This window comes from Sphaerodactylus townsendi, linkage group LG02 (genome assembly GCF_021028975.2).
Source record: "Sphaerodactylus townsendi isolate TG3544 linkage group LG02, MPM_Stown_v2.3, whole genome shotgun sequence".
In the NCBI taxonomy this organism is placed as follows: domain Eukaryota; kingdom Metazoa; phylum Chordata; class Lepidosauria; order Squamata; family Sphaerodactylidae; genus Sphaerodactylus; species Sphaerodactylus townsendi.
Genome location: NC_059426.1, coordinates 24,413,396 through 24,437,591, shown reverse-complemented (window position 1 = coordinate 24,437,591; position 24,196 = coordinate 24,413,396). Strand labels below are relative to the sequence as shown.

The 24,196-nt window shown below is 43.7% G+C and overlaps 1 protein-coding gene across 7 annotated transcripts in view; it reads right to left on the bottom strand.

Annotated features, from left to right (window-relative positions):
* ZNF385B (zinc finger protein 385B) overlaps positions 1 to 24,196 on the bottom strand; it is a 314,561-nt gene that overhangs the window by 27,090 nt on the left and 263,275 nt on the right. For all 7 annotated transcript variants that reach the window (XM_048485735.1, XM_048485737.1, XM_048485736.1 and 4 more), the window contains one exon: positions 12,359 to 12,521. In XM_048485735.1, the coding sequence (XP_048341692.1) occupies positions 12,359 to 12,521 (163 nt within the window). The remainder of the gene's footprint in view (positions 1 to 12,358; positions 12,522 to 24,196) is intronic.

Genomic DNA, 24,196 nt, shown 5'->3' with positions numbered 1-24,196 from the left:
AAAGAGTTTACTTTAGGCAATCCTACAAGATACCCTTCTGGGATGACTTTGTGGATGGCTTTGAAACAAAAATTCAGCTGAGGAAAAGTATATAGGCATGAACACACATGTATTCTATCTCTCACTATCTCAGCTGCACATTTTAAAAAGTTCAAGATCATCTGGATGCAAGATTAATTATATTTTATGAAGGGCAGCATTCATAAACATCTACTGCATTTAGCACAAGTAATTATATAAAAATAATTAAACAGTTGCTGGAGGGGTACTTTTATTGTAAGTCTAAAGGTTTCCTGACCAAAACGTCATTCTCATTAAAAACAGCCAAAAACCACGAGGCACTGCATTATTCCTTGCCATTCATTAACACCAAGTTTGGCAGATTTGATAAGCAACTCTCAAACAATCCTTTTCTGCTTTACTGCCCCATTTTATAAATAATGAGAAACTAATGGGTGTCAGTCAGAGCAACAACTTCCTTCAACGACGTTGTGCAGTCTATTGCGAAATGAGACTTTGAAAAAAACATGGGACACGGCAGAAATAGAATAACGTTGAAGACCTGCATGTAAATCAGCCAGGAGTGGAACATCAATTAACTCTTCCTGTCCTTTTCAGACTATATATATCTGCTCATAATACAAACAAACTTCTAAAGTGCCTCAAAATTACACAGGCTGATTCTGAAGTCTGCTTTTAGAATGGGTCACTCCTGCTCCCTGAAGGCCAAGGCATAACCTGAAGAACATGTTCATGATACTTTTGCAAACAGTGCAGAATGTAATATGAGGTCGTGCAGTTCAGGGGGAAATATATGGACTATAGCACAACTAAACCCTTCTTCTGCTCACAGATCGGCTAATTTGGGCCCTATATGGTAATGAGAGCCAGCATGGTGTAGTGATTAAGAGCAGGTGGATTCTAATCTAGAGAACCGGGTTTGACTCCCCAGTCCTCCACCTGAGCGGCAGAGTCTTATCTGGTGAACCAGATGTGTTTCCCCACTCCTGCATTCCTGCTGGGTGACCTTGGGCTAGTCACTGTTCTTCGGGACTCTCTCAGTCCCACCTACCTCACAAGGTGTCTGTTGTGGAGAGAGGAAGAGAAAGCAGCTTGAAAGCCACCTTGAGTCTCCTTACAGGAGAGAAAGGTGGGGTATAAATCCAAACTCTAATAATAATAATAATAATAATAATAATAATAATAATAATAATAATAATAATAATAATAATAATAATAATAATAATAATAATAATAAAGCAGCAAAAAAGCAATGTATTGTATGAGCATTTGCTGGAGTAGTATTACACTGTATGTTCTCATAATAGGTGCCTCTGATGAATAATCACGCATGGTATGAAACATAGTTCACAACCCCGAACAACTATGTCTTTTGTCAACCTGTTATGGTTATCTTATGCTCAAAATATCAAACTACAGGTCTTTCCCTGACAATGTCTTTGGATTTAGGTTCTTTTCCTTTCAATGGATCCAAAGCTCACATTAAATGCTCTCTTCCTGAGGAGAGGGAAATTGTCACTGGTTTCTTTGTTTCAGATTTAATATGAAAATGTTTAGCTACCTGGCAAAAATGTTGGGACCTGCTGCTCTGACTTTAATATGTCACTTTTCTGATTGTACTGGTTGACTTGAGAATAAAGTAATCTACCATGGGGGAATGGGAGGGAGGTAATTGTCAATTTCCTATGCTTCTTTTTCTTGTGCCCTTCCTAATAAAAGGATAGCAGAACCTGATATTTTTACATGGCACATGTCATTTTCTCAAAACGATTTGTCACACTTATTCCAATCTCTTTGCGGACCACTTGGAGATGCTTCACAGAGCACCAAGTGCTCCACGGAGAACCGCTGCCCTACACAATGAGGCCAAGAAATTATATATCATCAGTCTCATGTAACCAAGAGATGCAAGATGAAAGATGAGAATTAAGTTAAAATAATAACTCCTTTTTAGGGTTCTTTTGAACCCTCATAGCCCTGGTATCATGAACCTACTTGTATAAGGAAATGCTGGCAAAGGCTCCTGAGTGAGGGCTATCCCAGACCAGTGGAGGAGGCAGGGGGACTATCAGGGAAGGGCTTGAAAATCCAATTGCAAAAACAGGCAGGGAGGAGCCAGGACTTACCATCAGAAGGTGAGATTCAGCACATGGCCTTGGTATGGCTGCTGGGACCTTTAACTCCCAGCCCATTGATCAGCTGATAGGCAGAACCAATGGCTGTGTGTCCAAAAGGTCTGTTGCCAGAGCAGAGGCCAGGGTTAGCACTAGGAAGAGGTTTCTCTAGGATTATGGAAGCTCGTAACAGTGCTTTTGGAATTGGAAGGTTTGTTCTCACAGTACTTAGATATCCCTGGTTTGTGTCCACAGGAACCAAATGTTCCTGATTCTATAAAGCACCAAGTGAAATTAAACCTGAAATTTGCTTACTGCTCAGTCCCAGGAAGGTGGACATTTTTTTTATTTGATTTGATTTAATATCTCACCCTCCGCAGCCTAAGGTAGGCTCAGGGCGGCTGGGATACATAATTAAAACAATCATACAATCATACATTAGATAATTGTTAAAACAAACATAAAATGAATTACCAATCCCAACTAGAAACCACTAAAATTCCTGATGGCGATTAAATAATTCACATTGCCCATACAAAGCCCAATTTTGCCCAATCCTGTAAATCTCGTTGGGCGAAAAGGAGGAGCGATGTAAGCATCGGGGCCAACTGATAGACTGGCCATTTCCCCATTGAGAAATTAAAGCTGGATACAACCAGGTTTCAAAAGAAACAGCACCTTTTCATCGCGGTTTCACCCTCCCCACTGCAGCGTGTGTGTGATGAGGACATCAATGTCTATCATGGTTTCAAAAAGTATAGCACTACCCACAATCGCGCGATCGAATGCTCAGTGGCTCTTTCTTTCTTGTCTTGATTGGCTGTTGCGCTGTGTTGGGGCGGGAATTTTTGTAACCTTTTTTTTTTGTGCAGCTACGTCACCAAACGCATGGACAATGGACTCCTCCCAGACACAGGATCTGCATTCACAAATACTGGTGCTGCTGCAGGGAATGCAAATGTGACTACAAATGTAAATGGACTGATAAGCCCACCTGCAATACCAGGCACTCAACCACACCTTTGCATAGCAAGTTCCACCCAAACACTTACTGATTGGTTCCCCACCCTGGAACATGGACAATATATAGCCCGTTAAACATTCCCTTCTCACTAGACACAGTGTGTAACAGATTTCTCTCTGTGATACACCTCTGAAGATGCCAGTCACAGATGCAGGCAAAACGTTAGAAACAATATCTACCAGACCACAGCCATACAGCCCAGAAAACTCACAACATAAATAAAGTTTGTCAGTTACTTCCACTTCAGCATAAACCACCGTTAGCTGTTGCACCTGCATTAGCAAACTCTGGTTTGCATTCCTCGTCCAAACTAGGATTACAAACTATCTTGGAGTGCAAGAGCAAACCAGAATATGATGGTTCCAATGTAATGGCTATCTATAGTCTGCACTAAAATCAAAGTTATTAACATGGCAATCCTATACAATGTTAATACAGTTTACCAGTCATCCCAAACATGGCACCCACTGCTATTTTTCATGGCATCCAATTGCTCTTTCTCCAAAGGATCTCCTTATCAAAACAGCGTGTCAGTTCTGACTTTTCTCACTTCACCGGAGGTGCTTAGAAGCCCTGAAGAGGCACATTCTGTTTATTTGTACCTGTTTGGAAACAGCCTCCTAAACAGATGATGCTTGGCTGCAACATGTTCTGATTGGTTCCCTCTCAGGGCAGCCATTTTGTGGTTCTGCCCACAGCTGTTCTCAAAATTCCAAAAGTGCTCACAGGTTTAGTAAAACAGGGGACCCCTACTCTGATTTCCATGGAGAAACTCTGAACATGATTAGATGAAACTGACTCCAAGTATGGCAAGAAGGAAGAAGATATAAACAGAGGTCCAATGTTCCCTGTAAGCTGCGCAACCGCACAGAAACTGCACTGGTGCTGAGCAGTTTGGGCGGCCACCAGCAGGGGGAGCTCCTGCAGTTCTGCACAGAGGGAGGGAACTTCCACGCAGTTCCCTACTGCAGTTAGAGAGACTATTGCACAAGGCTCACCCACATACTGCTGTTTAGCATTATGTCAAAACCATTCCATTAACATCGTACCATTTTTTTCCCGTCTCACTATACATTTCTTCATCCAGCCTTGTCACAGCTCCATCGCATTCCCTCCCCGTTTCCCGTTCTTTATGTCTCCAGCTTATTAAAGTATAAGCCTGCAGGAATGCGCTGTTGTTAATTTTATTTACAGCAAAGCATATGGTACACGTTAAGTGCAATTAAAATAATAAAGGGTGAGGACAATAATTTTCCACCACCACGTTTTCAGATGCATGAATGGATTAAGGGGTGGATGGTAAACATTCTTGTGATACTTTATACATTAAATCCAGCACTTTTTCACCTAACTCTTATTTAAATTTAAAAGAAAATTATTCCTGCCACCATGTGTTGTATTAGTTTTTAATATCTTCATTCATTTTTTGAAGTAAATAACCTATGTATAGTTTCAGAAGTAGGTGTGTTAGCCTGCGATAGAACAGCTAGGTTTGAGTCCAGTAACACCTTACGAGACCAACAAGGTTTTTGGGGTATAAGCTTTTGGGAGCTTTGATTCTCAAAAGAAGAGAAGAAGAAGAAGAAGAGTTTGGATTTATATCCGCCCTTTCTCTCCTATAGGAGACTCAAAGGAGCTTACAATCTCTTTGCCCTTCCCCCCTCACAACAAACACCCTGTGAGGTGGGTGGGGCTGAGAGAGCTCCGAAAAGCTGTGACTAGCCCAAGGTCATGCAGCTGGCGTGTGTGGGAGTGCACAGGCTAATCTGAATTCCCCAGATAAGTCTCCACAACTCAAGCGGCAGAACTGGGAATCAAACCTGGTCCCTCCTGATCAGCGTGCACCTGCTCTTAAACTCCTACGCCACTGCTGCTCCCTATATCCTGAAAATCTTGTTGGTCTTTATACTCTGATCCACAGAAAGAGGATGTTGAAGTGAAGCAGTTGAGAAAATTGTATGCTTCCATGTTATAATACAGTCCTGAACAAATATGAGGATTATCATTCATTTTTATGTGTGTTTATAGTTCATTGAACGACTTTCAAATGGATGGGGGGGAGCAGGGCCAGGCACTAGGACCCAGGTGGAGAATTCTACAACAAAGGATGTCCGGCATGTTTTGTTCCGTGGCAGAGGAATATACAGTCCTACTATCATTTTTCTGTGAAACAGACTACAAGATGCTACTGGATTCGAATGTCGCTGGTAACCTATATATGAATGCTTGATTTGGGCTGAATGTTGATTCCAGGAATGCCAACCACAATGGACATTTTTATGCACAAAACTATCAATGAGTGACAGTCAGCGTCATATTAATTTGTGCTTGGCTAGGACCTGGGAAACAGAGGTGTGGTTCTACATGGTTCTATCCCCCAGGTTGTAAACTGTCCTGCATTCACCCACACCAGAACCCGTGTGTCTGCCATTCTCCCCCAATTCGTACATGACTTTTAGTGAGGAAACAGCCCTACAGATAAATCAATAGTCATTAATTATTTATAATAATTATACAACTGTGAATGAAACACTTAACACACAAAGTGCTTAACCTTTCAGATACTGAAGCTGGTATTTATAAACAAGTGCGAAGGTAAAGGCTATGTCCCACGATATAATATCTACTTAATAGTGTTCAAAAATGAACGGCTGCCGATTTGGCTGACTTGGAAATGGAACTAATAAAGCCTCCAAGGATTACAAGACGTAACAGCAACTTATTCCTGTGTTTTTTTCCAGACTATGCATGAGAGTTAATGGAGAGATATAGGGAGAGAAGAACAAACGTTCCCACAAGGTTTTCTAATCAGCATCGCCAAGGAAAAACAGGATAAGTGTACTATAGGAAATCCCCGCGGGGGTTGCTTACATGGTCCAAATAGCTCAAGAGGCACCGGAGCTTGCCCGTTGCAAGGTTATTATTGTGAATCAATACCAGTCGGGAAATCCCAAGGTCTTACTTATGAAGGAAAGAAATCCCTTGCCCTCTTGTTCATTATCCTGAGCCACTCGTATAGCTTGCAAACTGACCTGGTGAAAGAGAATGGGATCTGAAAGCCATGAACGGTGTGCTGATACAGTAAAGGGAATGTGGGTTTGAAAGCTGTGAAATCTGCACATGGGTCCCAAAGCTGGACAGAAAACTGTATGTTTAAAAGGAGCTGTTCATCCTTGGAACAGGCCGACTGTATCCAGCGCTAAGAATAGATTGTGGCTCCAATCAGGTGATTCATGTTGTTTGCTCTGATCTCCTGTCTGGCAGCTGTGGGGGTGTGAACTGTGTCCCCACATCTCTGTCATCAGGAGGAACTGAAGGAGACTATTAGCTTCGTCAGTACCGGCCATCTGTTGTACGGTTAAGCAGGTGAAGACAAGCAAATATCAGCATCCCATTGTCGCGAGCCAGATCGCTGGATCACAGCCACTGTTTTTCCCCTTAGGATGCTACACAAAGCCTTAAATTTACCGCTAAGTCACTGTGTATCTACCTGCAAAGAGTCGCACTAGGAGCAACTGAGTTAAGGAGAAAACAAGTAACCTATCTACTTTTTCCGAGGGGGAAAAACAGATGGAAGTGAAAAACTTCAAAATTCAAGGGACAAATTATGCTGACAAAATAATTTGCTAAGGTAAACATGTATGTCTGAAAAGCATTAAGAAGTGATGTCTCGGTCTTGCTGTGTTTGATGCCTTAGAGATGCACATACTCACTGATCTGGTTTTACCACAGTTTTTTTCATGTCCATATGCATCAATATGGTATACCAGGATCTTTTTTGTCTGGTAGACTGGAGGAGACGGAAGCAGAGCAGTTGAACTACCCAGCTGCACCTCTAGATGGCATCAGTGGGCATGACACTGGGATGCCAAAAAGGCATAACGGGCCAAGCTGCAGTTCTCAAGAAATCGGTCCAGACCCCAGCAGAAAGGCCTTACATGAGAAGCTGAGGAGGGTGAAGTCTTGAGAAGCAGACAGGAGACATGCAAGCTGGCTGGCAGACAACCTCACTCACTCACATACAACAACATGCCGCTTGTACACACCACCACCTGCCAAACTCCTGCATGCTTCTGGTCCTGATCCCCAGGCCAGGCATGGAGTACTTCATGATACACATGAAGAAGGTGTAGTTCTTGTACCACTTCAGAAAATCTGGGGCGAGGGGTAGCATACAGCCTGCCAGTAGGGAGGAACCTACTGACAGCTGGGGGCATGATGGCAGATACGTACTGACAACTTTTGTTTACACAAAAGATGCACTGTGTTTTATCCACAGGGCTTGGAAGGAAGTATACTACCACATAGCATTCAGTTCCTAAATCCACTGAAAGCTGCTATTGGGGTGATAGCCCATGACAAAGATCGCATGTTCCCCTCTTCTATTCAATTTGGCTCCAATGAGTTCATACAAATGTACATGTTGTGGGGTTTCTGGGCAGCATGGCTGTGATCTGATAGTTTTTGCTCTTAATATCTGACTTGCTCTATAACTGGCATCTTTATGGTGTACTGTGAACACTGTATTGATGGGTATTTTTTAAAACTTTAATAAGCCTTTATTGGCATAACACAATACTACAGTACAATGACAGTACAAACAACATATGAACAGATGGACAAAGCAAAATTAAGCCTTCGTAATTTCAAGCAGGAAATTTGCAGCTGTCTCACAAAATGTCAAATCGGTACTGTTCAACAAGTAAGGTATCCTGTAATAGTCCAGCAACTGAAAGCAATTTGCCAAAATTGAGCCCTTATATTTGAACCTGATCTTTTCATGCCTAGGGCATTCAAACAAAGAGCGCATAAGCTTTTCCACATTATCTTTTCTACAAGGGCAAACTCTTCTGGTTCGATCAATGGCCTTGTATCTTCCAGTCAGAAGAGCCACAGGTAATACATTAAACCTTGCAATTGCCAGGGCTCTTTGATGGGTCTGTTGTGAGCTGCCCTGAGCCCAGCCTTAGGATGGGACGGGGCCAGTGGTGGGATTCAGCCGGTTCGCACCACTTTGGCAGAACCGGTTGTTAAAATGGTGCTTGTAAACAACCAGTTGTTAAATTATTTGAATCCCACCCCTGGACAGGGCGGGGTAGAAATCAAAATAAAGTAAAGGCATGCCGTGATAAGACATGTTTCTCTCCATGGCACAGTATGAAGTGATTGTGTAGTGAATATATGTTTATCTGACTCACCGGGGGGTGGGGGGTGGGGTGTTGTTCAGCACATTTGAATGTATCCAGGTAGAGTTAATTTGCAACTGCATCAACAATTGTATTAGCATGTGTGTGGGTGAAACGTTTGGAGGCAAAAGCTACTAGTCCATGGTCACGCAGTCCTGAAAACCCACACTAGCCAGATTATTCCAGCCGTGATAGCATTTTACAATACAAATGTTCATATTATTTACCAGCATTAACCGTTCCAAGATACTGCCATGCTTTTAAGCTGGTCACATTTAATGTTGTACCATCTGCATTTGATGGCAGGAAAGATATTTTGGATGTACTATATATATTCTGGCTAATTTTAGATTCTGCCTGGACTGATCATTTGATTAAATCGCTGGCTCATGTATTGTTTCACTGCAGATTTTATACTTTAGCGTGCCTGGATTTACTCTTCTGGTTAGTAAACTGTTTTCGGAACAGAAGTCTCTTAAACTTCTATTGCTGGTGGCTGACCAGAGAGCCACTGTACAGGTTGCTAAGTTTCTGTCCTTTGCTATACAAACATGGGTTGAGATAATGTCCTATGTCCAGTGGTGGGATTCAGCAGGTTCGCACCACTTTGGCAGAACCACTTGTTAAAATGGTGCTTGTAAACAAACAGTTTTTAAATTATTTGAATCCCACCACTGCCTGTGTCTAATTCTCTTTGACAAAGACGTCTGTGAATTACCACGAGACGCGGTTGCTTCTCAGGGTGGGGAGAAGCGAAACCAGCTGATGCCGCCCTAGTAAGGGCGAAAGGGGAAGGGGAGCCACGCTAGGAAAGGGCTAGCATCACCAGAAGAAAGGAGGGGCGAGCCGAGGCTTTAAAGGAGCTCGCCCTCCTTTGTGCCGGGCCATGTGCTCGCCGGCTGACGATTTGCCCACCCACCTCTCCCTAATTTTCTATGTTAATGCATGCTCATTTTGTCATAGCTTAGATACTTGGCGGTTTGGTGCATGGGTATGGCTGTGGACGGGGAAGGGAGCTAGAGAGCTACACCTTCCCCTTGGGAATGGCAACAGTGGCAAGAGGCGACCACCCCTGCCGAACCGGGCCGAAGGTTAACATCTCTGGCCAGGAGCGTCCGCCTGGCAGAGCCCCGCAGTAGAACAAAGCTCGGGTCGGGGTGCCCACCCTGCAGAGCTTTAGCATGTTGACCGCATGACCAGATCCAGACCCATGCTTAGCCTCACGCTTCTGTTCAATAAAATGGCTATGGCAAATTTATTACCCCAGCAATGGAGTGGTGTGTATTATTGGAAAGGGCTTCGCATAAAACAGATCCACCCTCGGACAGCAGCTGCTAACTCTTTCCAATGTCTGATGTGCTAAGATGAATGATACATGGGGCGATATGGTTTTAGATTATTAATACCGTTTATTCTGCTTCGGGATGGCTTGTGGGTTGTAGTAAAGATTGACTGGACATAGATAGATGTGCTGTTTCACCCGAGTATCTCTACTAGGCAGTCCCCGATTCGCTTGTCACTGTTCATCACCCTAATGGCCATATTCAACTGGATACAGGAAATGACAATCAAACTGTACAGTACTGCTTCTTTCCATTACCAGACTGTACTGCTTTGCAAACACACCTTCAATCTTTGTGGACAGACCTAAGAGGATAAGATAAGTGACTAGTGCCACTATGCTTGTAAGTTCTACAATTTTGTATGCAAAGTTCCTAGGAGAGTGAAAAATGATTTAGACTTTTTTGCGGGTTTTGCATGTGTATATGGAGTTCTGAAACGTGGAGCTATTTATTTAGAGAATCTGTATGCCACCTCTCCAGAGACCTGACTGAAGCAAGCCCAACCCAAACAAACCATTAAAAACAAGCCTGGGCATAAAAATAGGATAACGTTAACAGTGAACAATCTACAAGAATCATAAAGTAGCTGTTTGACTGCAAGCTGACCGCAAAATGTCTAAAAACCCTCTCTGTTAAAAGCAGGGTAGACAAAAATCAATGATGTTTTAAAAATGGATTTTTAAAAAATATATAAATCAGATTTAGAGAAATAAAATACTTCTTGAGGAAAAATCTATTTAAAGATACGTTTCTGCTTAAGATACGTTACAGTCCAAAGATAAATCATCATGAAATAAGGATTAGCTTTTAATTATGTAGCATGAGGCTTTATATTCATGCAATGTTTAATTCTTTTGGTAAATGAATTCCATTATTCCATTCACTATGTCATGCTCTTCCAGAGGTTTCTGCAAAACTGTTTTTGGCCATTATTCTATGTAGAAGGTATTACTGAAGGTGCTTGGTTTTTCAGTTCTCAAAACTGAATTTGTGGCTACACATTTGTGGCTCTTCTGCACAGCAAAAATGTTATATAATAAACACACAGAGTTGAGAAAAAGACCCTAATCTCATTATTCCATTGCAAATCTACGTAGATGAAATCAATCCTTTACCTCTGAAGTACTAAGTTTCAAGTTCAATGAATAGAAGATTGTTTGGAGTAGCACAGAACTGCACAAGGAGCTAAGTGTGAGGAGGGAGGGGCAAGCAGTAAAAATGCAAGTGAAACCTTTAAGCAGAATACTCCACAAGTCTTGGGATCTTTGTGTGTATAGCCTGAGTTTTATCATATTATTCTCTCCCTGAAGGAGAAAATCTATAATGGCAGCAGGCTGTAAAAGACATTCAATTTGAGAATATTTTAATGACATTTTTCTACCTATGGGTATGGCAGGCATGCCTGCAAAATACAAACACTGCAAAAATAGAAATGCCAGGCCTGGTGGCCCAAAAGAAACTGTAGATAATTATCAAATTATTGTAAGGTGAACAGGCTACATATTTCTAATAGTATAACCAAATCAGTAATTTTTGATACAACTATAAAACTAATTTGACAAATCGTTATTCTAAAGATGAAATCTTTGTCTGACCAGCAAGAATGAGTCTTTATGTAGAAATCATGATTTAAATCTATATCCTGTCTCAACGAAAGATCTAATGATGTTTTGAATTCATCTGCTGCTACTTCCTGGACCATTACTTCCTTGTAGAATGCTCCTATTGGGTCCTAGTGCCTACTATCCCCCCCAGCCCAAAAACCAAGCCAGACTGGCTGGACAGCAGCAGCAAGTTGCTGCTCTCCCGCTGGGCCTGGCAACAGCCTCCCCATTTCTCCTCCCCCTGACCCAAACACCAAAGCGGGCCTGGCCCTCCCCCAACTCACTGCTCGCTCTGGGCCACCTGCCCCCTCACTTCCTGCCTTGCTCTGCCACCACCTTGCTCTCTCACCACCTCACTCTCTCACCTGCCACCTCATTCTTTTGCCACCTCGCTCTCTTGCCACTTCGCTCTCTGGTCTGCCACCTCACTCTTCTGCCTGCTGATGATCCTTTGGGCATATTTTTTATTGCAGAAGCACACACTTCTGCTGCACCTCTAACAACTGCACTTTTATCTTTCTGTGAGACAGAGTATAGTCTTACTGACTAGTAATTTAAATCGTGATTTAATTCATGGTTTAAATCGATTCGATTTAAATCAAATCCACCCTGGTTAAAAGCCTGGATGAAAAAGGTTTTTAGTTCGGCATCTAAAAGAAGGTAAGGTAGATGCCAGATGAGCTTCAAGGGGGCGGTCATTCCAAAGGCAATGAGCCACCACTGGAAAGCCCAATCTCTGGTCACAACCTGCCTCACATCTACAGGCAGGGGCACAGAGGGTAGGGCTTGAAAAGAGGACCATAACTGGTGGGATGGACAATGCAGGAGAAGATAGTTCTTCAAGCACAACATCCCCAAGCCATTCAACCCCTAAGGAAAAGAACCAACACTCTGAATTGTGCCCAGAAACACAAGACTGTTGTGTAATGACTCTTTTGGCAATCACCCACTTCTCAAGGAGTACTTCTACAAACTGTAACGTTCAAGCAGCACGCAGTCAGAAATCTCATGCAAAAAAAACAAGGCAAAGAAAGCAAAGAAAGCATACAATGAAAATTTCATTAACCTGATTTGTCAGAGATGTCGGCTGAGACTGGCGGGGTAGAGCAGCTCATATTACCCTTTGCGCTGTCCTTGGGAGCACCAGCTTTTGGTCTATTTTTCGTTGCCTCTAGTGCTTTGACCTTCTTGGCATGTTTACTTCCTTTGTAGTGGGCCTCGGCCTGGCTCTACAAAGGAGAACAAATCAGGCTTATACTTCATATCATGCAACGGATGATAATGTGGGGGGAGGGGGGGGAGGGAGAGAATAAAGTATGACTTTCAATAACAGGCACCCCATTCCACCGCTTGACCAGATTGTGTGCACTTCATTAACAAACTTGCTTTTATACGTTCCAGAGAAACATATTGGACTCATAATGCAGAACATATATTTTTGAGTCTCGAAGTAAGAGGCCCGGTCTAGCTAATCTTACTCGAAATTTAAGCTGTTGCACCAGGACAAGTATCCCAGATTTTGAATGTGTGCAGAGCAATTCTGCAAAGAGTTACTCTAGTAGACACCCTCGAGGAACTTGGTTCAAAGTGCTCTTTCCTATGCGGAATTAGGCTTATCAATGGTAATTTAACCCTGCATGTTAATAGCCCTTTTACTTTTCCTAAGCTTTATTGAGTGTCACTGGAAACATGCAGCAAAAATGCTCATATTACCAAATGTTGCGGTCTCTGCATTCCTGCCTGGTGCAGTAGGACTGCACAATTTGTGATGCACTAAAACCAAAGGCCCCTCGCCAGTTGTGTATTGAAGCCTGCTTAATCTCATCCCCCTACAACAGTGGTGGCAAACCTATGGCATGGGTGGCACTCAGAGCCCTCTCTGTGGGCACGCACAAACAGAGTCCCCCCCCCCACACACACACATATCTGGGCAGCTGGGCTCGATTATTAGCATTAAACCTAATTTTGGGGAAGCAGTGTAGGTAACCCTGTTAAGTGCTGTTAAACCCCACTGATTTTCATGTGAAGAACTAAAGCGAGATCATTTACCTGGGAGTAAGCTCGGTTGCTGGCAATGGGGCCTGCTTCTGAGTAAACCCTCCTAGGGTCGTGATTCACCCATTGGAAGAGTTGCACGGTTGCTTCAAAGCAAAGCCGCCAACTACCACCAAGCTTACTCCCGAGTAACGCACGCCTCGGAGCCAACCAGTTTTTCTAAACTAAAACCTCAGCATTCAGGTTCAATTGCCATGTTGGCACTTTGCAATAAGTAAATGGGTTTTGGGTTGCAATTTGGGCACTCGGTTTCGAAAAGGTTTGCCATCACTGCCCTACAATGCACACACAATGTCTTGGAAGTCCCAGATTAGAACAAAAATAGATTTCCTGAACTTCTGGTGGGATACCATTAGGCTTGCCAATGTCCAGGTGGTGCCTGGAGATCTCCTGCTATTACATGTCGTCTCTAGACCAGGGGTGGCCAACCTATGGTGCTCCAGAAGTTCATGGACTATAATTCCCATTAGCCCCTGCCAGCATGGCCAAATAATGGGAATTGCAGTCCATGAACACCTGGAGCACCATAGGTTGGCCACCCCTGGTCTAGACAACAGAGATCAATTCACCTGGAGAAAATGGCTGCTTTGGAAGGTGGACACTGTGACATGGGCCACCTGGCTCACTACCTGCGTTGTTTAATAAACCCTGCTCAAAGGAGAGCTATAATGCTCGCCAGGTTTAATGTTATGACCTCTGCCTTGTTACATGGTAGATTATACATTCAAGACAAGTCTAATAGATTGTGCCCGTGTAACGCTGGCTAAGTCGAATCTTTGGCCTACCAATTACGATACTGTCCCAGATTCAAGGAAATCAGATCCAAGTATGTGACTCTTATTCCCTTATTCTCAGCTGATCTCCCTGGTTTATTTAGATTACACTACTTGCTGGATAATCCAGATTCTTCCTTCTGTATGAGAGTGGAAGACTTACTCTAGGAAATAATCAAAAGCCAGCAACAGTTTTTTACTTCACATGTTATTATTTGTTCTCTGTATACATGTTTTTACCAGTTTTATCTTGTTGTGTTTATTTTATTGTTTACTATGCCAACAAAGGCTTGATTAAGATTATGACACTATGACATTATATACCGTTGAAGTTCCTTCACTCCCCTCCCCTCCCCCTCCCCAAACCCCATCCTTTTCAGACTCTACCTCCAACCCAGAAATGGCAACCCTAGACGCCATATATATCTGTTGGGCAGTATTCAATTAAGTTGGGTAGATGGGACAAAATATGTCTGTTAGCTTTGAAGTTTTGTAAATGAAGTGTTCTGTCAATCTTGGAGAACTTCCAAGCTTGCAGAAAATGGCCTAAATTGGGGGTACAACCCATTCCAAAAATTAGTCATGATTATACAAGTGAAGATGTCACAACGCCCCATTGTTCAAATGCATTTGGGGTTGCTGAAGCACCCCAAACTGGCAAGCAAAAATGCACAAACAGTGGTCATGAGGAGGTGTTAAAGAGGAAAACGGGACTCTGCTCCTGCCTGCTTCTCCCCGATGAGGCAAGCTGGGGTCGGGTATGAGAAATATGAGGATTCAATTAATTTAACACCTGTTTCCGGTGGTGGGATTCACATGATTTAACACCTGGTTGTTTACAAGCACCCTTTTAACAACCGGTGCTGCTGAAGTGGTGCGAACCTGCTGAAGTTGAAGCCAGCAGGCAGGGCAGAGACAGGGGCCCTTTCCCCACTTACCTTTGTGGGCCCTTTGCTGCGTGCTGCTCCCAGCGCGCGGCATCTCTGGTGCACGCCTGGGCGTCCCCACGACCCCGTGCTCTGCGCAGGGTCATCAAAAGGCCCTGTTTTGAGGAGCGCCAGGGATGCCGCGTGCTGAGGGGGCGCGAGAGCGGCAGCATCGGGGCGGCTGCGCTGTCGCCGCCACTGTAGTGGGGAGTGCAGGGGGACCCCGCGCTACTTGAGGAGAGTAGCACGGGGCTTAAGGTAAGTGGGGAAAGGGTCAGGGATGGAGCTGGGAGCCAGAGGTATTTGCAAGGAAGGGGAAAGCGGGATTTTCCTTTCCTTGCAAGCCCTCGTGGGTTTCCCCCTTATCTAATCTAAGGCCCCTTCCGCACATGCAGAATAATGTACTCTCAATCCACTTTCAATGCACTTTGCAGCTGGAGTTTACAGTGCGGAATAGCAAAATCCTCTTGCAAACAATTGTGAAAGTGGATTGAAAGTGCATTATTCTGCATGTGCGGAAGGGGCCTAAGGCAACACAGATCTATTACCTGCTGTTTGTCTTGTAGGGGAACACATATGGCTATTTTTAAAACTTTAAATATAATTCCAGGAGATCCAATCAGGGATCTGCTGCAGTCTCAAGTAGTCTGATATTCAGATATAACTGAAAGCTAGACTGCTCCTATCTAGCAGGGATGGTTCCTTTAAATGTTTTAAGGTATGCAGAAACTTGCTTCTCCAGTCTATGCCTGGATTTTGTGACACTGGGCCTTCCCCCATTTACCTTAATCCCCCCTATGCCGCACGCTGCTCTCAGCGCGCGGCATCCCTGGCACGCGCCCGGGCAGCCCCACGACCGTCATCACAAGGCACCATTTAAAAGAGTGCCAGGGATGCTGCGCGCTGAGGGGGCGCAACAGCGGCAGCGTCAGGGCGGCTGCGCTGTCGCCGCCCCTGTCGTGGGGAGTGCAGGGGGACCCCGCGCTACTTGAGGAGAGTAGTGTGGGGCTTAAGGTAAGTGGGGAAAGGCCCACTATTCTACTACCCTGTTTCCCTGAATATAAGACATCCCCAAAAAACAAGACATAGTAGAGGTTTTGCTGAAGTGCGAAATATAAGGCATCCCCCGAAAGTAAGACATAGCAAAGTTTTTGTTTGGAAGCATGCCCAATGAACAGAACACAGAAAAATAAGACATCCCCTGAAAATAAGACATAGCGCATCTTTGGAAGCAAAAATTAATATAAGACACTGTCTTATATTCGGGGAAACACGGTAACAACTGAACCTTATTTGGGTACAAGAGACTTTTGCCAGTGGAAACATGGACCACCAGGACAAGGTTCCTCGAAACTGTAGAAGGCTCTGCTGTTAAAGTATGAAACATAGACTATACCATTTTGCAACGGGTTGCGAGCGTGTGCTCGTGCCTTTATTGAAATATACATATTAATACCACGACTGTAGTTCACACAGGATCCCCTCAATGCCTAACAGGGGCGTACCTAGGCAGGCTGGCGCCCGGGGACAAAACCTGAGTTTGGCGCCCCACCCCCCGCCCGGCGTATGGGTGGCCACCCTCCCCCACTAAGACCAAACAATGATTTTTTTTTTTAGCTCACAAAACACCTCCGCCATCAAAACATGCATGGCTCTCTCCCCTGGCTCTTTTCCCTGTCTAACAACCCTATGAGGTAGGTTGTTAGCCAGAGAAACAACTCCAAGCCAGTGCAAGTGGGTATTAAGCATGTAAATCTCTCACAAAATCACCCCCAACAAAACATTTGCAAACAAATGTCAGCATCATCTCTCTGAAACACCTCCAGTGGAATCCACCCCCCAAACAGCATCACTTTCAATGGTGTTTTATTAGAAACTCGAATTCTTCTTTTAAATCCACCTTAAAGGGAGAATCTGGGGTCCCTAGTTCAACTCAAATGAAGTGATGCTGTTTCAAGGAATGAATCCCTGAAACAGCAGCATCACTTTTGAGGGTTGGAGATTCAGATGAAACAAATAGCGAATTAGGCTGGAATCTGGGCAGAATTAGGCACATTGAGGAAAAAATTATCCGATTATGTCCTGCCAAATATGAACAAATGAAGATACAAGGTATTTTGTGTTTTGGGGGGGTATTTTGGTGTTTTTTTTACCGGCCTGGGAGTGTGTTTTAAGCTAGCAGCACCATGATTTCAGGGCATCATCCAGAGACTGCCTGATGGGTACCACCAGTTTGGCGATGTTTGGTTCGAGGCAGCAAAGTTATGGATGCCCAAATGGAATACCCCATCCCTATTGTTTCAATAGAGACTAACCCACGAGATGGGGGCTACCCATTTGAGGGACCATAACTTTGGTCCCTGAACTATAACTTCCTGAAACTTGGATGGCCTCATAAGAATAGTTAAAGATGATACCCTGAAATTTTGGTGTCACTAGCTTTAAAGCCACGTCCACTTCCAGGCACCCCAAAATTTGCCGAAGATTAACTGGGTTTTACGGTGACTGCTCCATTGTAGCTAATGAGAATTTCTGAGGCAGGCTGTACATTTTGAAGATAGAGGAGCCAGACATTCAAAGGTGGCTCCAAAGTATGAGTAATAGCATGAAGCTTGGTGAGCTTTGCTTCTGGGTGGGGTTGAGAGAGGTTCTAGAGAACTCAGCCCTGAGCTTTTCATGTGCAGGAGGGAAACAAAATAACCCTTTTGGGGCCCTAAAACTGAACCCCCCCAGAGCAAGGCCTCCAAACCTGGATGCTGTGCAGGAGGCCTCCTGGGCCACCCTGAAGTCTGGTGCATATACTGTCTTCAAAATGGTAAGCCTGCCTACACCTCCAGAAATTCCCCATTGGCTACAATGGAGCAAAGAGTCACTGCAAAACAAAGAATCTTGGGCAGCTTTCTTGGGGTGCCTGGAAGGTGTATTTTTTTAAAGCTAGTGACACCAAATTTTCAGGGTATCATCTGTTAACTATTCTTATGATGCCACCAAGTTTAATTTGAGGTTATGTTCAGAGGGACCAAAGTTATGGTCCCTCAAATGGTGGCCCATACTCGGAGGTTAGCTCCCATTTGAAAACAATGGGGATGGGGCACCCCTTTGGGGGTCTATAACTTTGCTCCCCTAGACAAGCTATCCTGGGGTGGTGGTATCATCAGACAATCTCTGGATGGTGCACAAATTTTGTGCATAACACTATAAATGCGCCCCTACCAGTCCGGGCGTGAAAAACACTTTAGAAATTAAAAAAACGCACAAACGACCATGAGGCCCAGCCCCCCCCGTGACCAAATGGGGCGCCAGAGACAAGGGTACTACAATGCAGAGCAGGAGCATCACTGATGCCTAAACATGTTCACTGGGAATAAGTTCCGCGTATTCTGGCAGAACTTGCTCCCATCAAGCACACTGATAGCAAAGGGAACATGAGAAAGCATGCTTCTCACAAAGGACACCAAAAGATGACCCTTACCTCAGTGCCTCACATATAGAAATACAGTGCAAGAGATGGTTTTTGTACCATGCAGAGAACGCTGTTAAAAACCACAATGCTGCCATACTTTCTGGAACATTGCCTTTTGTACATTTGGGTTAAAAAGGGAAAGCAAGCCGTAGGAACGAAGCGCACAAACTTTTCTCAACGCCTCCGCCAAGTTCCAAACCCTCTGGGGGGTGTTGTTAAACCTTTGTTGCTATAGAAAGGGCAACTGTATTAGTCTCAATGAAACCAGGTGCTATTGAACCGTCACCTTGGGAGAGCATGTAATAACGAAACCTCATCAGTGGGATGAAAGCAAATGGTGAAAACAAATGACATGGAAAGGTGAAAAAAACACATATATCTGGTGTTAAGTAACTGTCTTCGTTATATATACTTTCACCACTGCAATCGCTGTGGGTAAAAAACAGCCAGCACTTAAACTAAGAAGTGTGTAATGAGAAATACAAACATTTCCAGAAGAGAACAGTCTGTATATCTATGTGTTTACTTATTCATTTGTTTTCAGAACTGTGCTAAAAGGCTGAAGTTTAAAGGTTAAATTGAGAGGAGGGGGGACACATCTCCAGAAATTCATCAACCCGTTGTTAAGATATTGATTACAGTATTTATTGCAAACATACTAACAATGGTTGATCTTTAAAACGTGTTTGCTATTACAATATTAATCACTTACCATAAATAATTAGGAAAATGCATTATATAACTAGTGGCCCGATCCTAAATGTGTTTACTTGGAAGTAAGTCCCACTGAGCTCAGCAGGATTTTCTTCCTAATAAGTAAACTTAGGAGAGTTCGGTTAATACGCTACTTGTACGTACAAAGTATTTAAAGGGACCGTGATCCATTTAAGGCAAAAACAATCCATTTCAAAACATTCACCTCGTGATTTCATTTTCCGGTTGCAAGCTATAAAAAGTCTAACGTTTGGGGGAAAAAAGTGTTCGGTGGAGGTTTTCTCTACCTTTTAAAAGAGGACTTTGATAAATTTATAATTTTTACAATATTTTTTTCTTATGGAAAAGGTTCAGGTTCAACAGTTTTCTGTATGGGTAGCAACATATTATTCTCTCTTGTGATCTCAGCAGCCTGGCTGCTTGCTTTGATTTTTTCTAATTGCCACAGAATAATAAGATGTGCTCTGTAAACACAGCGACTGTAAGGCTTGGTTCAAATACAGTGTGAAACCACGGCATAATTAAATTCTCCGCGGTTTGTGTGATCACCTGAACAAAGACCGTTCAGTGGAATGTTGATTCAGGGTCTGTCAAACCTGAATATGAAGCCAACGTTAAAAGCTGGTTGATTTTAATATGATTTAAGGATTCTTTGTCTGTATTTTGTTTGCTTCATGCTGGTTTCTGGAATGCTTCTATGCTGTTTTACACTACTTTCTTTGGAGATGTACTGTTGGATTAAGATGGCTTTACTGCAAGCTGGTCCTGACCTGGATAGCCCAGGCTAGAACAGGGGTCTGCAACCTGTGGTTCTTCAGATGTTCATGGACTACAATTCCCATCAGCCCCTACCAGCATGGCCAATTCCATGCTGGCAGGGGCTGACGGGAATTGTAGTCCATGAACACCTGGAGAGCCGCAGGTTGCAGACCCCTGGGATAGAACAATCTTATCAGATATTGGAAGCTAAGCAGGGTTGGCCCAAGGAGGAGGAAGAAGTAGAATTTGGATTTATACCCCGCTTTTCTCAACCATAAGGAATCTTAAAGAGGCTTACAACTTCTCCTCTTCATGAGGAAGGTGGCTGAGAGAGCTCTGAGAGAACTGTGACTCCAAGGTCACCTAGCAGGCTTCATGTGTAGGCGTGGAGAAGAAGAAGTTTGGATTTATATCCCATCTTTGGGCGTTTCCCCACTCACCCTGATCCCCCTTTTGCTGCACGCTGCTCTCAGCACGCGGCATCCCAGGTGCGCGCCTGGGCGTCCCCATGACCCCGCGCTCTGCGCGAGGTCAGCAAAAGGTGCCCTTTGCAAGAGCACCAGGGATGCTGAACGGAAGTGAGGCGCGACTGATGCTGGCAGCTGTCAGGGGCGGCCTTTGTGCTGTCGCCCAGCCCCCTCTCGTGCATTAGTGCCGGGGGACCCCACGCTACTCTCCTCAAGTAGTGCGGGGCTTAAGGTAAGTGGGGAAAGGCCCTTTGTCTCCTGTAAGGAGGCTCAAGGTGGCTTACAAGCTCCTTTCCTCTCCCCACAACAAATATCTTGTGAGGTAGGTGGGGCTGAGAGAGTCCCAAAGAACTGTGACTAGCCCAAGGTCACCCAGCAGGAATGCAGGAGTGCAGAAACACATCTGGTACACTAGATAAGCCTCTGCCACTCAAGTGGAAGAGTGGGGAATCAAACCTGGTCCTCCAGATTAGAATCCACCTGCTTCTAACCACTACACCACACTGGCTCTCCAGATTAGAGTCCACCACTCTTAACCAGTACACCATGCCGGCTCTAGTATTTTGAAGGGTGACTACCAAGGAATACCAGGGTCGTGATGCACAGACAGACAATGGCAAGCCACCTCTGAATGTCCCTTGTCCTGAAAACCCCACTAGGGCTTATCATAAGCCACCTGTGACTTGACGACACAAAAAATTGCAAACTAGGTTGAACTTTACTGGGATTTGGTTATTTTTAAAATGTAATTGCTTTATTTTGAGCTGTTTGCAGGTATGGCAAAGTGCAAATATTCTCAGTAAATAATACATGAATATTATGCACAGCTGATCTCAAATTCGGTTTCATGGAATGTTTTGTGACTTATTCCCTACTGCCTTCTTTCCTACAGGGACATCTTGTCAGAGTATCTGTTTGAAAGCAACTTCGTCCCCACATTTCCACTTGTGGTGAGCTGTTCTGTCTATTTTTTTGGTCTCTTTTCTCTTGATTCATTCGTTTTGATATCTGTGGGGAGAGAGTGAGGAATCATGTGGAAAGGAGACGTAGCCACCCCCTTTTTCCTTGGCTATTTTTCTTTTAATGTGTTCCATTTTTAATTATTGAATGTTTCAAAGAGCTTTACTGAGAACACGCAGTAACATAAGAGAAGCCCTGCTGGATCAGACGAATGGTCCACCTAGTCCCGTGGTGGCAAACCTTTGGCACTCCAGATGTTATGGACTACAATTCCCATCAGCCCCTGCCAGCATGGCCAATTGGCCATGCTGGCAGGGGCTGATGGGAATTGTAGTCCATAACATCTGGAGTGCCAAAGGTTCGCCACCACTGAGGTCCTAGTCCCACATCCTGTTTCACACAGCAGCCAACCAGCTCCCCTGGAGGGCCACCAAACAAGATGGCCACTGCTTTCCCCTGATGATTCTTCTCAGCACTGATATTCATAGGTTTGCAGTCTTTGTATATGGAGGCCCCCTTTAATCCCTGTGACTCCCTACATTGACCTCCAGAGATGGAAGAAGGCCTTGGGGGGAGGGGGGAACCATCAGAAATTCTCTGCACTTGGCTGTCTACACATTGTCATGGTTACGTGACAAGTTCAAAGCTTTCAAATGGATGGCTAATTGTCAAATAGACAGTGTCCCTTTAAATATTTAAACAGTAACTATGTTTATTGCATAGCTTGCACTGTTGAAAAGGCCCAAGCCAAAATAAAAACAAAAAGAAGTCATAGGAGCACCCAAGAGAAAGGCTTGCTCAGTGTGGACACCGTCCAAGAAGCCTTTCTACTGATATTTGCAAGGGGGAATATCTGCAATATCAGTCAAAAACCTACTATACTGTCTGTGATTCACTGCATTCATTCCTCATTTACTGTACATGAAACCTGTTGGAAACAAACAAGCCCAGACAGATTGAAAACTACTTAGCAAAATCATTCATATAACATATCAAAGCACTTCCATTCATTCACCGAAATGCTGATTATAACGTTCAGAACAATGGCTTTACAAGAAAGGAAGAACAGAAACAAAAGTCTCAAAACCTGAAAACTTTCAACTGCAAATTGTATTAACTCAGCACTGGTTGGTTTTTTTTATACAACAAAATGTTTTAAGTGTTTCGATAGACACATTCACACTGATTTGGTGTGTTCAGGGGGAACTGGTGTGTTCAGGGGGAAAGAAACTCAAACAGAGATATAGATTAGCTTTTACTGCAAAAATACGACGCATAAGTGATCGAACACCCTTTGTCACTCACGGTGGCTCCATTCCCTGATCCTACCCAGTATTCCATGGTGACCTAAACAACCGCAGGCTTGTCTGTTGCAGACTTTATACCAGATGGCGGCCCTTGAGGGAAACAGAACTAGGCAGAGATTTTGGTTGTACGCCCATATGGATCTCAGACATTAAACCACCCAGGCGGTGTTGGCTTTTGTGAACATCACGCTCCTGCTGTTCACTGTTTTCTAAGACCCCTGATACACAGGGGCTGAACAAATCTCAAATCTCCATTCTTTTTGATAGGTCTTTCAAAAGACTGGAACCATGAAAGACTTGATAATTTGGTGATGGGGTCGTCTTAATGTTTCATTATTTTTTTAAAAAAAATTAATTTGAACTCAGCACAACCAATGTGCAGGAGTAAGACCCGGGTGAATGTTAACACTGACAAATGTTCGGCATCAAGCGTTTCCTGACATTTCACGTGAATACAGAAGCCCTAGCTTAGGTGGAGTTCCATATGCAAACGGGAGCCTGGCTGGGATTGTAGCCCCCGTTCCGTCCACATAGCTACTTTCTGCATTTTTGGATGCCAGCATACAGCTATCTTGAGATTTTTCTCTACAACATTAATTTCAATGAGTTACTTCATTTAAGCTGGAAAGTCAAGGTAAAAGCAAATAATCCCTTTAAATGCTTTATAGGGGGGGGGGGGAAACCGCACAGGAGCAAACGTCTTTCCCTGAAGTTATTTCCTATTTACGAGTTTGAGCCAGGATTCTTTTTATGGAGCATAGGGAAACTACGAATCTTCTGAGAACCTTGGCCAAGAGTATGATTGTCAGATGCTTTTATTGGCTCGAGGCAGGTATGAGCCACTATTTGCTATCTAGAAGTTCTTCTAAAGTACAGATTTATTTCTCAACACTGGATTGTTTACAGACATAGAATTTAAAACTGATGTCTGAGAGGTTTTTTAAAAAATTAATCTGAATGGACAATATGTACTGAGCTGGGAACTTCGGTTATAGTTTTGTATTCTCGTATTTTGATTAAAAAAAAGAAGATATATATCTTTCACCTTATTGCCTGGTACCAACGGGGCTACCAGACTGAACACAGAGCATGAAACTATTCTGTATGGTGAAACAATGGTAAACTTTCATTTCACCCATGTATTATCCCATGTAGGTCAGAAATCAGAAATAGGTGTGAAGACTGCTTTACCATCACAGCAATCCTAATGGATATAATGGCAGTGGAATTGCAAGAAGAAGAAAAAAAGCCGGGGGGGGGGGGGATGCCATGAAAAAGACTTTGATCCACTCTTCTTTGTTTATTTCAGACCCCATTTCTGCATAGTTTTATTTAAATACATTTATAGTGTAAGAAACAGCAGTAGCTTGCTGAGTCTTCTTCTCGTGTTGTGGCCAAGTTTCCATAACCCCTGTTAAACCTTATGTCTGAACATTTACATTACAATTGCAGTGGATGATGCCAAACCATGGTTAGCATG